This window comes from Bison bison, unplaced genomic scaffold (genome assembly GCF_000754665.1).
Source record: "Bison bison bison isolate TAMUID 2011002044 unplaced genomic scaffold, Bison_UMD1.0 scf7180017864368, whole genome shotgun sequence".
In the NCBI taxonomy this organism is placed as follows: domain Eukaryota; kingdom Metazoa; phylum Chordata; class Mammalia; order Artiodactyla; family Bovidae; genus Bison; species Bison bison.
In genome coordinates, this window is record NW_011494940.1 from 2,045,910 (window position 1) to 2,057,434 (window position 11,525).

Below are 11,525 nucleotides of genomic sequence, written 5' to 3' on the forward strand. Positions count from 1 at the left end.
GGTGGAGGACAACTGTCTGACCAGTTTGGCCTTCTGCACAGAGACACTCAACAACTTGATCCGTCTGTCTTAAGAAAGCTTCCACTCCAGACTTCCCAGTCTCTAGCGAGAGGAACAACTGTTCACTCAGGCCAGAAGTGACTTACTGCACTGTTACCAAACAAAAACATTTTAGGATTTGACTCTTCAGGTTAAGATTTTCAACCTACATTTAGAACCTCGATATGATCCATTTAAATGTGATTTAAATTAGAGATTGAATATCAGACTGAGGGGGTACAGGGAAGTGAAGCAAGTAGCAGTCTTGTGTACCAACCCAGAAGCTGTTCTCTCTGTGGGGAGAAGAGATGGCTATCTGGCCCTTTTCACCTCACTGGGGCAGGTAATACCGTGGACAGCTGGGCTGCAGCTCAGTGCCTGGCTCTGGAAGGTGCTGCCACTTACCCCGTGATTAAGAGGATCCTCCACCAGCTGTTTCATAAGAAGAATGAGGACACCGAGCAACAGTCTTGTACGCTCCTGCGCCATCTCAGTGGAAAGACAGTATGTGTCCATTACAGGGTCAGAGAAAAAAACCAAGTTTGGGGGGAACAATTGGGTCTCTGAGGTCAGCGCATATAGGGAACTGAAAATGCAGATGGGAACTTGCCTGGTGGTCCAGTGTTAAGATTCTGCGCTTCCACGGCAGGAAGCACTTCAGCCCCTGGTCTGAGAACTAAGAAAGATCCTGCATGTGAAGTGCAGCGACAAAAAAAATGTAAAAAGAAAAAGAAAATGTGGGTGGTTGCATAGGATGATCTCATGCACAGGTAAAACCGGACTAAGTGTGGGTGAAGTGGGGTATAGACAGGGAAAAGTAACAACAGCTCGCTGAGAACAGTGAGGAAAGTAGGCTGCAGATGGTTTCTAACTCTGTGCTAGAAGACTTACAACATGCAGAATCTGCTTGTGCTAGAAGTTTACCCGGAGAAGGCAATGGCACCCCACTCCAGTACTCACTCTTGCCTGGAAAATCCCATGGACGGAGGAGCCTGGAAGGCTGCAGTCCATGGGGTGGCTGAGGGTTGGACACGACTGAGTGACTTCCCTTTCACTTTTCACTTTCACGCATTGGAGAAGGAAATGGCAACCCACTCCAGTGTTCTTGCCTGGAGAATCCCAGGGACGGGGGAGCCTGGTGGGCTGCTGTCACTGGGGTCGCACAGAGTCGGACACGACTGAAGTGACTTAGCAGCAGCAGCAGCAGAAGTTTACCATTGAAAACCATACAGATGTACAATTGCATTTACTTCCAGTAGAAATGTAAAACTCAGACTGAGGCATATACAAACCATTTTAGGGGGAAAGATAGTTAAATCAAGAAGGTCCCAGGGATTTTCTGTTCAGATTACTAATCTGTATTTCTTCCTTGACATCAGTTGGCTTGGATGGAAGAGGGCCCATTGTAAACCCCATCTTTACTTTGCTAGCAACAAGCATCCCATGTGTTTGTGACATTAATCATGCTGGACGCCAGATTAGGGTGTAACTTCTTTAAGGTCCCAGCATCTCTAAAAGTGACCGTGGATCTCCATACAAGTCTTCTATTTCCTCAGACCCTGATACATACCATGCTTGCTGTGGAGCTGAATAGCCGTCAATGGAAAGACCGCATTGTGGCCTGCCGGGCTCTCTCCCGGATCGGTGGAAATGTCAGTTTGGTAAGCCTTCTCTTTCTGTTTCCAGGACAGAAGGTCTAAGCAAAACTGGGCTCGGGAGCTTTTCCACTTTTTGCTGCTATCTGGTTTCCCGTTCTTACCAAAAAGATCTGTTCCCATATTGCTGCCTCTTAGTCCTAACCCAGAATTATCTTCACATGCCAACATATCGTTCTGTTACTTAAGCCACTGCTTCTCAGCCTGGTGGGAGTCCACAAACTGTAACCTATCTACAATGAAATAAGCAAAGAATAAAAATTTTAAAAGTTTAGAAACTTTTTATAGTAATTTGACATTGCCTCCACACCAAGGTACTTTATAAGTATGTGTCACCATAGTCCCCACTTTCAAAGAGCTGACATTAGCGTGGGAGTAACAAGATCAACATATACAAATGATTCAAGAACAAGAGATAAATGTAATGTACTCTCTTAAAACTCTTCAGAGAGACATTAGTATGGGCTGAACTTAGTAAAGTTCTATGAAGGCGTGTAGGACAGCTGAGCAAGACTTAGAATTAAGGAAAGACTTCCAGGAATGGGAAACCCTGACCATCATCTAGGCTTTCAACTGACCTCCTTCTTGCCATTATTTTAAAATCAACTTCAGCTGTCCAAATGGGCTTTTCCCCTTCTTCCTATATGCCATTATCTTTTCCTTGTAACACTAGGCAACTCCACAATGGCCCAGAACACTGCTGTTTTTAACCCTTGAATTTTGACATGGAAAGCACAAAACTTGACCATTCAGTATAGTCAGTATAATTCTGGACTTCCCTGGTGGCTCAGACTGTAAAGAATCTGCCTGCAGTGCAGGAGACCCAGGTTCTATCCCTGGGTCATTCTAGTCTGGGTTAATTCTGCCTGGACCTTGCTGCTAAAGTCCGGGACCAGCAGCACAGATATCACTTGGGAATTTGCTGGAAATGCAAAAATCTCACCCCGGGTCAATTCAGTCAGAATCTGCATTTAACAATATCTTTTTAACAACATCTGATTCATTTGCACATTCACCTTCTCAGCACTTGTCACTCAGGATGGCCTATTGGAAGTAAAAAGCCATGCAGAGCAAGCAGGGGATGGTGTAAAGATGAGACCATCACATCAGATTGATGGGGTTAAACAACATGTCCATCAGTTCTTTCACTTATTCAGTGAGCCTGCAGTTTCTGACCACATCTTACATGTTAGGCAGGTAGCTAGCACTGGGTATGCAAAGATAACATGTCTTCTCTTGCTAAATGTTACACATAAGCAGCTATAACAGATGTAGCTGTAAAGTATTATGGGGATTTCCTAATGCTTACAGAAGGCAGAGGTGAGTTCTCTGAGGACAGCCTTTTGAGGTCAATCTTAAAAGAATAGGAAAACATCAGGTATCAAGGGTGGAAAGGGAGCTATTTCAAGGAGGGAGAATAGCTTAGGGCACGTTACCTAATCACCAAGTCATTTTTATCCCTTCTGCTTTGAGAGATATACTAACACACAGGGTGGCCAAAGGTCCTAGCTGGTCTAGTACATAGGACTTGCCCAGGCAAATTGGGATGAGGTGGTCACCCTACTAATGTATCACCTTCAAATTTTAAGAGTCTCAAGGGCAGCTGACAATATAGTTTGGTTAGTTTAAAGCATGAGCTTCAAAAATAGGGCTGGGTCTGAGTTCTGGCTCCAGGACTCAACATGTTAACCATGAGTAAGAAATCTAAGCCTCCATTTTGTCACCTGTAAGTGGTAGTATCTGCCATATGGGATTATTTGGGAGGATTAAGTGATGGGTAAAACTGCTTATTAGTACAATGCCAATTACAAAATGGGATTCCCAGGTGGTTCAGTGGTTAAAGAATCTACGTGCCAATGCAGGAGACAAGGATTCAATCCCTGGGTCGGGAAGATCCCTTGAAGGAGGAAATGGCAACCCACGCCAGTATTTTTGCCTGGGAAATCCCCTGGACAGAGGAGCCTGGCAGGCTACAGTCCACAGGGTCGAAAAGATTCGGACACAGCTTGGCGACTGAACATGCAAAACTGATGCGGTGATAAATGGAAGCTAACTATTATACCTGTTTATAGGATATGAAACATAAGTTGATCCAGCTGATGTTGAGTGACTGGAATAAGAAAGTGAGACAAGCAGCTGCCCAAGCTCTGGGGCAAATGAACCTTGGAAAAGAGGTGCATGACACAATCAGGTAATACCTTGTCAATATGGAGAAAGAAACGGCATTTATTGAGCTGCTCAGTATGCTCAGCCTTGTACAAGAGCCACTGCAGATTTTTTTTTTTTAATAAAATAAAAAGTTAACTGTCCCTATAGATACTAAGAATGTGGATAAGGGAGGAACCATTAATTAAATGCCCATTATGTGTTCAGGCACTGTTTTAGATGTCTTGAGAGTTCAAACATATGACATGATTCTGATTATACAAGATACACAAATGCCTAGCAAGGTCAAGTTTCATGAAGGATGGATAAGACTACATAAGCAGAGAGAAGGTAAGACATTCCATACTAGAAGCCAAATATTGAAGTGAACATGACACATGTGAAGGCACGAGAAGAGAACTTGACTGAAGCAAGAGGTGTATGTTTCAAGTTTTCTTTATTCAGTCATTCAACAGGGTTTATAGCATCTAGCATACGCTAGGTAATAGGGATTCAAGTAAATAAAACAGTTGAGGTCTCTACCTGGTGAAACAAATTAGTGGGGATAAGGCTAACTAGGAAAGGGTGGGAGTGGATAATGGCGAGCCTACAGAAGCTAGATTTCAGCCTGAGGGCACTGGAGGTAGGGGTAGGGGTAAAGAAAGGAATGGAAAAAGTTTGAGGAGGGAAAATAAAAGCACCTGTGCCTTACAGAATCAAGCTGGGTCAAGGAAATTTCCAGGAGCGTGTGGAAGCCCTCTACCTGATTTGTGGGCTCAAGCTTATGACCGTCAAGCTTCTCCCAAGCTTTCTGAACTGCTTCTCTGATGACTTCATGGCAGTTCGGCGGGCAGCTTGTTTGGCAGCTGGTGCCCTGCAGATCCGTGATAATATGGTGAGTCAAGGAGACATGTACCCTTCTTACCTGATTGACCCAAGAGGACATTACCCTGTGCTTCCCTCATACATAGATCACTCACCATTCTGTAGGGACACAGAATGAGAGATCAGAACAGGAAGGTGAGGAGATATATAGGTCACACCAACAGTTAGGACCACACATAGCTCCAAGCCAGCCTAGACTCACTCTAGAGCACACCCCTGAAGCCTGTTCTCACCTCAGTTAACCAGCTTCTCATGACATGTGTGCTCATAGGCTTTGGGATCAACTCCAGCGGATGGAGTTATAATCTCTAGTTATTAGTGGAAAACCTGACGAAGGTATTCAAAAGAAGCCTATACGGCCAGAGATCTGTGAGCTGCGAAAATCAATCTCTAGACAGGAAAGAACACTGTATGTAAGCTAGTACTTCTGGCTCCAGCTCATTTGTCACTAGATTTGATAGCTCACTTTTCCAGTTAAAGCATATTTTAGAGAAGAGCAGACCCTGTCCGTTCTGCTTATTCTCTCCACTCAAAACTGCCTTTTATCCGTCCTAGGTCCTTGAATGCCTTCTGAATCTGATACAGGGAGATCCCTGCTGGAAAATCAAGGCCTTTGCCATTCGAGGTATTATGGCAGTGGCTCCAACTCCTCTGCCTCTAATACCTTTCCATGCTTTATATAGAGGATCCCCAGAATCTCTTTAGGAAGAGGGTAGAGGGGAAGGGAGGGGATGATCACAGCTTCTCAGAAGAAATTAAAAATCATTTCCTTCAATTTTTAGTTAAGGATCCCGAGTCTAGGTCTATGTCAAGACGACTGACAACAGTTAGGTATGAGTTCCAAGGAGGTATCCACTACTGGATATACTTGCTTTCTGTAGAGGTGTCAACCATAGGACTCCGTAAAAGTCAGACCAGATTTAAGACTGCTACAAACCTAAAATCCTGCCCTCAAATTTCCTGGAGCTTCTTTTTACGGATCTTTGACATTGCTTCTGACAGTCTGGCAGGTCCCTATGAGGATCAGCGCTGGGTAGAACCATGAAGTGTAACTATACTTTCTTTTCCCCTTACTTGACTAGGCTGGTCTTCTGAGTTATCCATCCCGTATCTCATCCCTGGGTAAATACGTTAGTGTATTCTCACATCCTAATGGACGAGGATTGAATATCCCCCTCCTGGGAATTCTCTAGAGAATTCCTAAAATACTGATTGTCATCTAAAAGGGAAGATATCCACTGGAGAAGTGATAGGCTACCCACTCCAGTATTCTTGGGCTTCCTTTGTGGCTCAGCTGGTAAAGAATCCATCTGCAATGTGGGAGACCTGGGTTTGATCCCTGGGTTGGGAAGATACCCTGGAGAAGGGAAAGGCTACCCACTCCAATATTCTGGTCTGGAGAATTCCATGGACTGTATAGTCCATGGGGTTGCAAAGAGTCAGATACGACTGAGCGACTTTCACCACTTTTCAAAGACAATATACTTAGTTTAGTTTTTGTAATATTTAATTTAGCAAGTGGTTGCCTATTCTTTCTTAGTATTTACTAGTAAGGCTACTTCTGGATGCTAGGACACAGCCAACACAGTCTTAAGTGACAGTGGGACATGCCCTCTAATCTCTGCAGCTTTGGGGCAAATTGGCTGCGTGAGTCCCCAGCTGACAGATCTCCTGCTCTGGGCTGTCCACTATGAAGAATCCCCGGGTGTACGACTAGAGGCTTGCCGGAGCATCCTAGCCCTCAAACTTCAAGGAGACCGGGTCAGGGACACCTTCCTCGACGTGCTGCTCCTAGAGAACCATGAGGCTGTTCTGAAGTAAGCACTAACCTCTGGTTCTTGCCAAGACCTCTTGTACTGCCAATTCTTCCAACCTTGTTAACAGACTGTGTCCCTGACTCTTCAGGCTGCTTAACAGCTGTAAAAACCACAGGCTTACCTGTGCCATTCATCTACTATCCACGTAGGCAACAGAAAAACAGGACTAAATTAGATTGAAAGTGAAGCTCAGGTAGTTTACGTATTTGTTCAGCATTCCAGGTGGTTTTTTAATTCAATTAACATTTCTCAAGTGCCTACTTAGTGATGACAGGCTTTGGAGTCCATAAGAGCAGGATTTGAACCCCAGCTCACACATGTGCTAGCTATGTGAGCCTGGGTAAGTTAATTCTCCGAGCCCATTTTTTCATGTATCAGATGCAAACGGTAGTCTACCATATGGGTATGTGGTGGTGATTAAGGACATAACATGTTAGTACCTGTAATAAAGGTGTTCAATAAACATTATCTATTAGTACCTTCAAATATGTCATCTCAAAAACTACAGAACACCCCTACAAGCTAAGCATCATACCAGTTTTGCAAATAAAGCTCAGCAAAACTGCACAGTTGAGATTGGAACTTGAGATTGGAATTCTTGTCCAATTCCAAGGGCTGTATTTTCCACCTCCATGCTTTCAAGGAAAGGAAGATTTAATCTAAGAAGTTCTTCTTACCTTTCAGAGAAATTCACCATGCAATGAAGATACTCAACTTAGAAAATGAAGGAAACCAAGAAATGCTTCAGGAGATCAGGAACAGGGTAGATAAGTATAAGCTATATTTTCAAGAAAAAATTCAGGGTTCTCAAGAGTTCCTCCCTGGTGGCTCAGTGGTAAAGAATCTGCCTGCCAAAGCAGGAGATGCAGGTTCCATCTCTGGGTAGGAGAGATTCCCTGAAGAAGGAAATGGCAACCCACTCCAGTATTCTTGCCTGAGAAAGTCCATGGGCTGAGGAACCTGGCAGTCTACAGTCCATGGGGTCGCAAAAGAATCAATACGACTTAGCGACTAAACAAGAGTTTCTCAGACTCCCTTCCCCAAGCATGTAGATACATTTTCAATATTTCTAATTGTAGAAATATTTTCTACAATCTCAGAGAAAACAGTATCACTTGAAGATACAAAACACATCTGTGCAAGACAGGATTATAAAATCCTAATAATAAAACGACAAACAGCAGAACCTATTAGTCCCATCAAGTAGCCGTTGAGATCAGTTTGTTGCTGTTTCTGAAATACTGTTTCCTTCCTTCCCGTGTTCTCCCCACTATTCTCTAAACCCAAGTTCCTTCTTTTTTGCAGATGGGTGTAAAGAAGGAATGAGGGATTGGAGGTGGCCCCCTAGATTTTCTTTTTCCTTCTAAATTTCTCTTAATTCCTAATCTGGGCTCTTTCCCCAAAGGAACACTAGCTAAACAGGTGGTTCTAATTTTTCAAAGCTGCTGGCAGAGATGAGTAGAGGGGAAAAAATACTTTTAAAAAGGCAAAAGATTCTTTCTAAATATAATTCACAAAACCAATTTCACATCAGGCATTTCTTAGCAGATTCATCATGCCCAAAAGCTAAATTTTTCATTTACAGGTGGTTTTTTCATAACGGGTGTAAAAATGTCCAACCAACGTCACAAGAGAACAATGTTCTCAGGCATTTTATGTACCACCTAATATTAATAAGCATGATGCAATATGTTACTTCATTAACACTTTTTGATGATCTGCAGCCTGATAGTTTTTTTTAATCATCATCTGTTCTGTTTCAGATTCAAACACTAAGCCAAAAGGAACTGTTGATACAGAAAGTATTCAAGATTGAGGCAGCCGTAAAAAAAGTGAAGGAGGAAGCAAAACGTGTTTATGTGCAACCCAAAGAAGGGCAAAAACCACTGAAGCTCCATACTTTTCTCCAAGAAATTTTTCAGGGTAGGTTTTCTAGGAATGAGTCCTATGCCTTGATTCCCTTAACAAGCCTTTTTCAGGACTGGATGTCTGGGGACTTAGTTGTGAGCCCTGTAGGATGAGAGCCAGGAAAGGATACTTCTCTTTCTTCTTGGCCACCATCTCAGTCTGTTATCTTTTCCTTGCCCCTTGGGTTTTGATTTTGCTATCTGGTCCCTTTACGAAAATGAATGATGTAGCTCTAACTGAACCAATTTGAAAGTGAGGTCAAAAAAAAGGACACCTTAGAAAAACAAAAAAACTGCTGTATGTCTGGCTAAGCACTCCGAAAAAGCCTTGAAGCTTAACCTTGAATAGGCTGAGATGTACTCTCATGTACATCTAGGCTTTTGCAACTTAAAAAAAGACTTCATCAAGTTCTCAACTTTATATAACTGAAACTTACCACTCATGGCAAAATGATCTTAAAAGTCCCAGATACAACCTAAATGATGAGGTGGAAACATCAAGCTGTACCAAAACATAAAATCAAGTGCGCCCAGGCATAGCAGCAGCAGCCTCAGGTCATCCAGCCAGCTAGCTGCCCACCAGCCACCACCCCAAACCCAGGTTTTCTGGTTCCAAGTCCAGTGCTCCCTCTGGTACACCAGGCTCTCTTCCACCAACAATGAGAATATTCATTTGCCAGATTTGGGGAAGTTTCTTTCAACTACCAGAAAAAAATAAGAGTGGAAAGTAACTTGGACACCAGCATTCCCTCACGGCCAGCCTGCTACAAGTTGGCTGACTGTGGCCTCTGACAGCGCAGCTAGTAACATGTTGCCTATTTTAGGAGCAGCGCCAGCCCCTGATGCAAGCAAGCACTGAGGAAAAACATAATACCCTTTAAAAAACATAATATACTTATAACTTTTCTAATAGGATTGTGCTGTTTGGGGTTCAAGGAGCATGATTAAAATGAATCAATTACCCCTAGGGTTGCAAAATTGGCCCCAATCCTACATCCACCCCAAGTTACCTTGTGCCTCAGCCACTGCAGTTTTCCCCTATCTACCCTCCTTCCTCCCACATTTCTTCAGACCATGCCACACAATAATTTAGCCTCAGAAAAGGAAAACTCTCTGGCACTTTAATAATTTTTCTAACATTCACACAAACTCACAGTAACAAACAGGAAACTGACCCCAACCCTCCCCCCAAACTGATGAAAGAGAACTCAAATGAAGGATGCAAATTCCAGGTAAAAACTTCTGATGTCTCAAGCAGAGTAACACAGCAAATGCCACACAGTACTCTGAAGCCTGAGGGTGATGATGAAGTTGGTCTCTCAAATGATCAGGAATCAAGTTACTCCTGCAGAAAAGGCTCCTTTTCCATCTCCAACTCCTGCTTTTACTTCTGTGCCTAGGTGAGGTGTCTCCTAGAAGATTGTCTGACTTCTGTGACACTGAGGCAGTCATAAAGGTAAATATAAACACACTGATGGGTATCAAGTAAGAAAATGAGTTTTCTCCCTCAAAAGGTGGTGGGAGAGAATCATTACTGTCTTATTTCTGGCATTTAGTGATTAAGTAGTTCAGGTTAGAGGCATCTTGGTGAGCAGCAGCCCCTTATCATATAACATGGTTGCCAAGGAAAGCTGGTCCTCCACAGTGTCACAGGGCAAGTCCCCTACTCTCAGAAACTCTGGGTAGGAGCGAAGCAAGAGTTCCATGGCATCAGCTTGCTGGGGGTATATCTCCAAGCACTTAGGCTCCTCCAGGTGATAAACTCGGGAGTTCTCCACTGTGTAATAAAGAAACAAATGGCCCCCCTCACCCACCAGCCGAGCTATACCATCCTGAAGCATGTGCACTTCAGTTTCTGTTGTCAACTGGGCTCCCACGTTTACAGGTTCTCCAGCCTCCCAGCGAATTGGGAGCCCGTAAACGCTTAGTGCCCTCTCCCTGTCAGTCAACACAGGGGGCAGAGAATCGTGGATGAAGTCTTTGGCTCGCTGGTCAGCCACAGCATCAACTGGGGCAAAGTGTCCCAAGCGGGCAACCAGGACCCGCACCTTCTCCATGAAAGCGGTTCTTCGCGGATCCTTAGAATCCGAATGCTGGGCCCCCATGTAATCCATAAAGTCTCGGGGCAGCCCCCTACGAAACTCCACATTTTCCTCCATTGCGGCCTGCACTGCCAGGGGCAGTACAGCCTCCAGGAAGTCGCCCCAAGTATTACGCTGGAATGTGGACAAGGTCAAGTGCAGAGAGTGCACCCCATCCTGGCATTCGGCTTGGTGAATGAAGCCTCGGGGGAAATAGAGCAAATCTCCAGGTTCCAGCACCGTCTGCAGCACCGGCTCTCCGAGGTCGTCCTGGCTGAAGTTGGGGCTGGACGTCAGGGCCAGTTCCTCGGTCGGCACCCGCGGTCTGTAGACCCGCCAGAGTTTCCTACCTTCCAGCTGCAGCACGAAAGCCTCGATGTCGTCGTAGTGGGGGGCAAAGCCCTGCGAGTTGGGGGGCGTAAGGTAAACGTTGGAGCCTGCCATGCTTCCGAACTGCTCCTGGAGTACGGCCAAAAACTGCCACACGGTGCTGGAGAAAGCCTGCGGGCAGAGGAGGCGCAGGGAGCAGCCGGCCCGGTACAAGGACCACGCGGCGGCGGGCAGGGCGCGGCCGGGCGGGTTCAAGGTCTCGCGCCGCCCATTGATGTAGCGCGCGGCGTCCAGGTGCTGTCCGAATTGCACCTCCTCGTTGCGCAGTATGGAGTCGAGGACGGCGGTAGAGAAAAGACCCTGGTAGTAGCTGTGGTCCTGCCGCCGCACCAGCACTGCCTCGCGCTCCCACAGGCGCCGGTAGAAATGGTCCGGAGGCATGGGCGAGATGAGCCACTCGAAGAGGCGCGCCGCCCGTCGCCGGCTGCTAGGGATGCGATTCAGCTCGGCCAAGATGCGCTGCAGCGGGGAGTCCCAGGGCAGCTCCTCGCCCATGCTTTCCCCCTGCGGCCCCGACAGCATGGCAGGAGCCACGGACGGTGGTACGGCCGCCAAGTGCTGGGTAGAGCACAGCAGGGCCGAGGTCTCCACCAGGCGCGCGGGCAG

General features: G+C 45.6%; 2 protein-coding genes across 2 annotated transcripts in view; one reads left to right on the forward strand and one right to left on the reverse strand.

Annotated features, from left to right (window-relative positions):
- Window positions 1-11,525, forward strand: part of HEATR4 (HEAT repeat containing 4) — a 39,652-nt gene that overhangs the window by 13,934 nt on the left and 14,193 nt on the right. Inside the window, exons 7-15 of the mRNA XM_010855781.1 lie at window positions 383-543; window positions 1,596-1,700; window positions 3,767-3,885; window positions 4,554-4,734; window positions 5,280-5,349; window positions 6,352-6,541; window positions 7,226-7,304; window positions 8,305-8,464; window positions 9,849-9,904. Of these exons, the coding sequence (XP_010854083.1) occupies window positions 383-543; window positions 1,596-1,700; window positions 3,767-3,885; window positions 4,554-4,734; window positions 5,280-5,349; window positions 6,352-6,541; window positions 7,226-7,304; window positions 8,305-8,464; window positions 9,849-9,904 (1,121 nt within the window). The remainder of the gene's footprint in view (window positions 1-382; window positions 544-1,595; window positions 1,701-3,766; window positions 3,886-4,553; window positions 4,735-5,279; window positions 5,350-6,351; window positions 6,542-7,225; window positions 7,305-8,304; window positions 8,465-9,848; window positions 9,905-11,525) is intronic.
- LOC105000131 (chromosome unknown open reading frame, human C14orf169) overlaps window positions 9,549-11,525 on the reverse strand; it is a 2,487-nt gene continuing 510 nt past the window's right edge. The window contains exon 2 of the mRNA XM_010855841.1: window positions 9,549-11,525. Coding sequence (XP_010854143.1) covers window positions 10,017-11,525 — 1,509 coding nt within the window. The 3' untranslated portion in view covers window positions 9,549-10,016.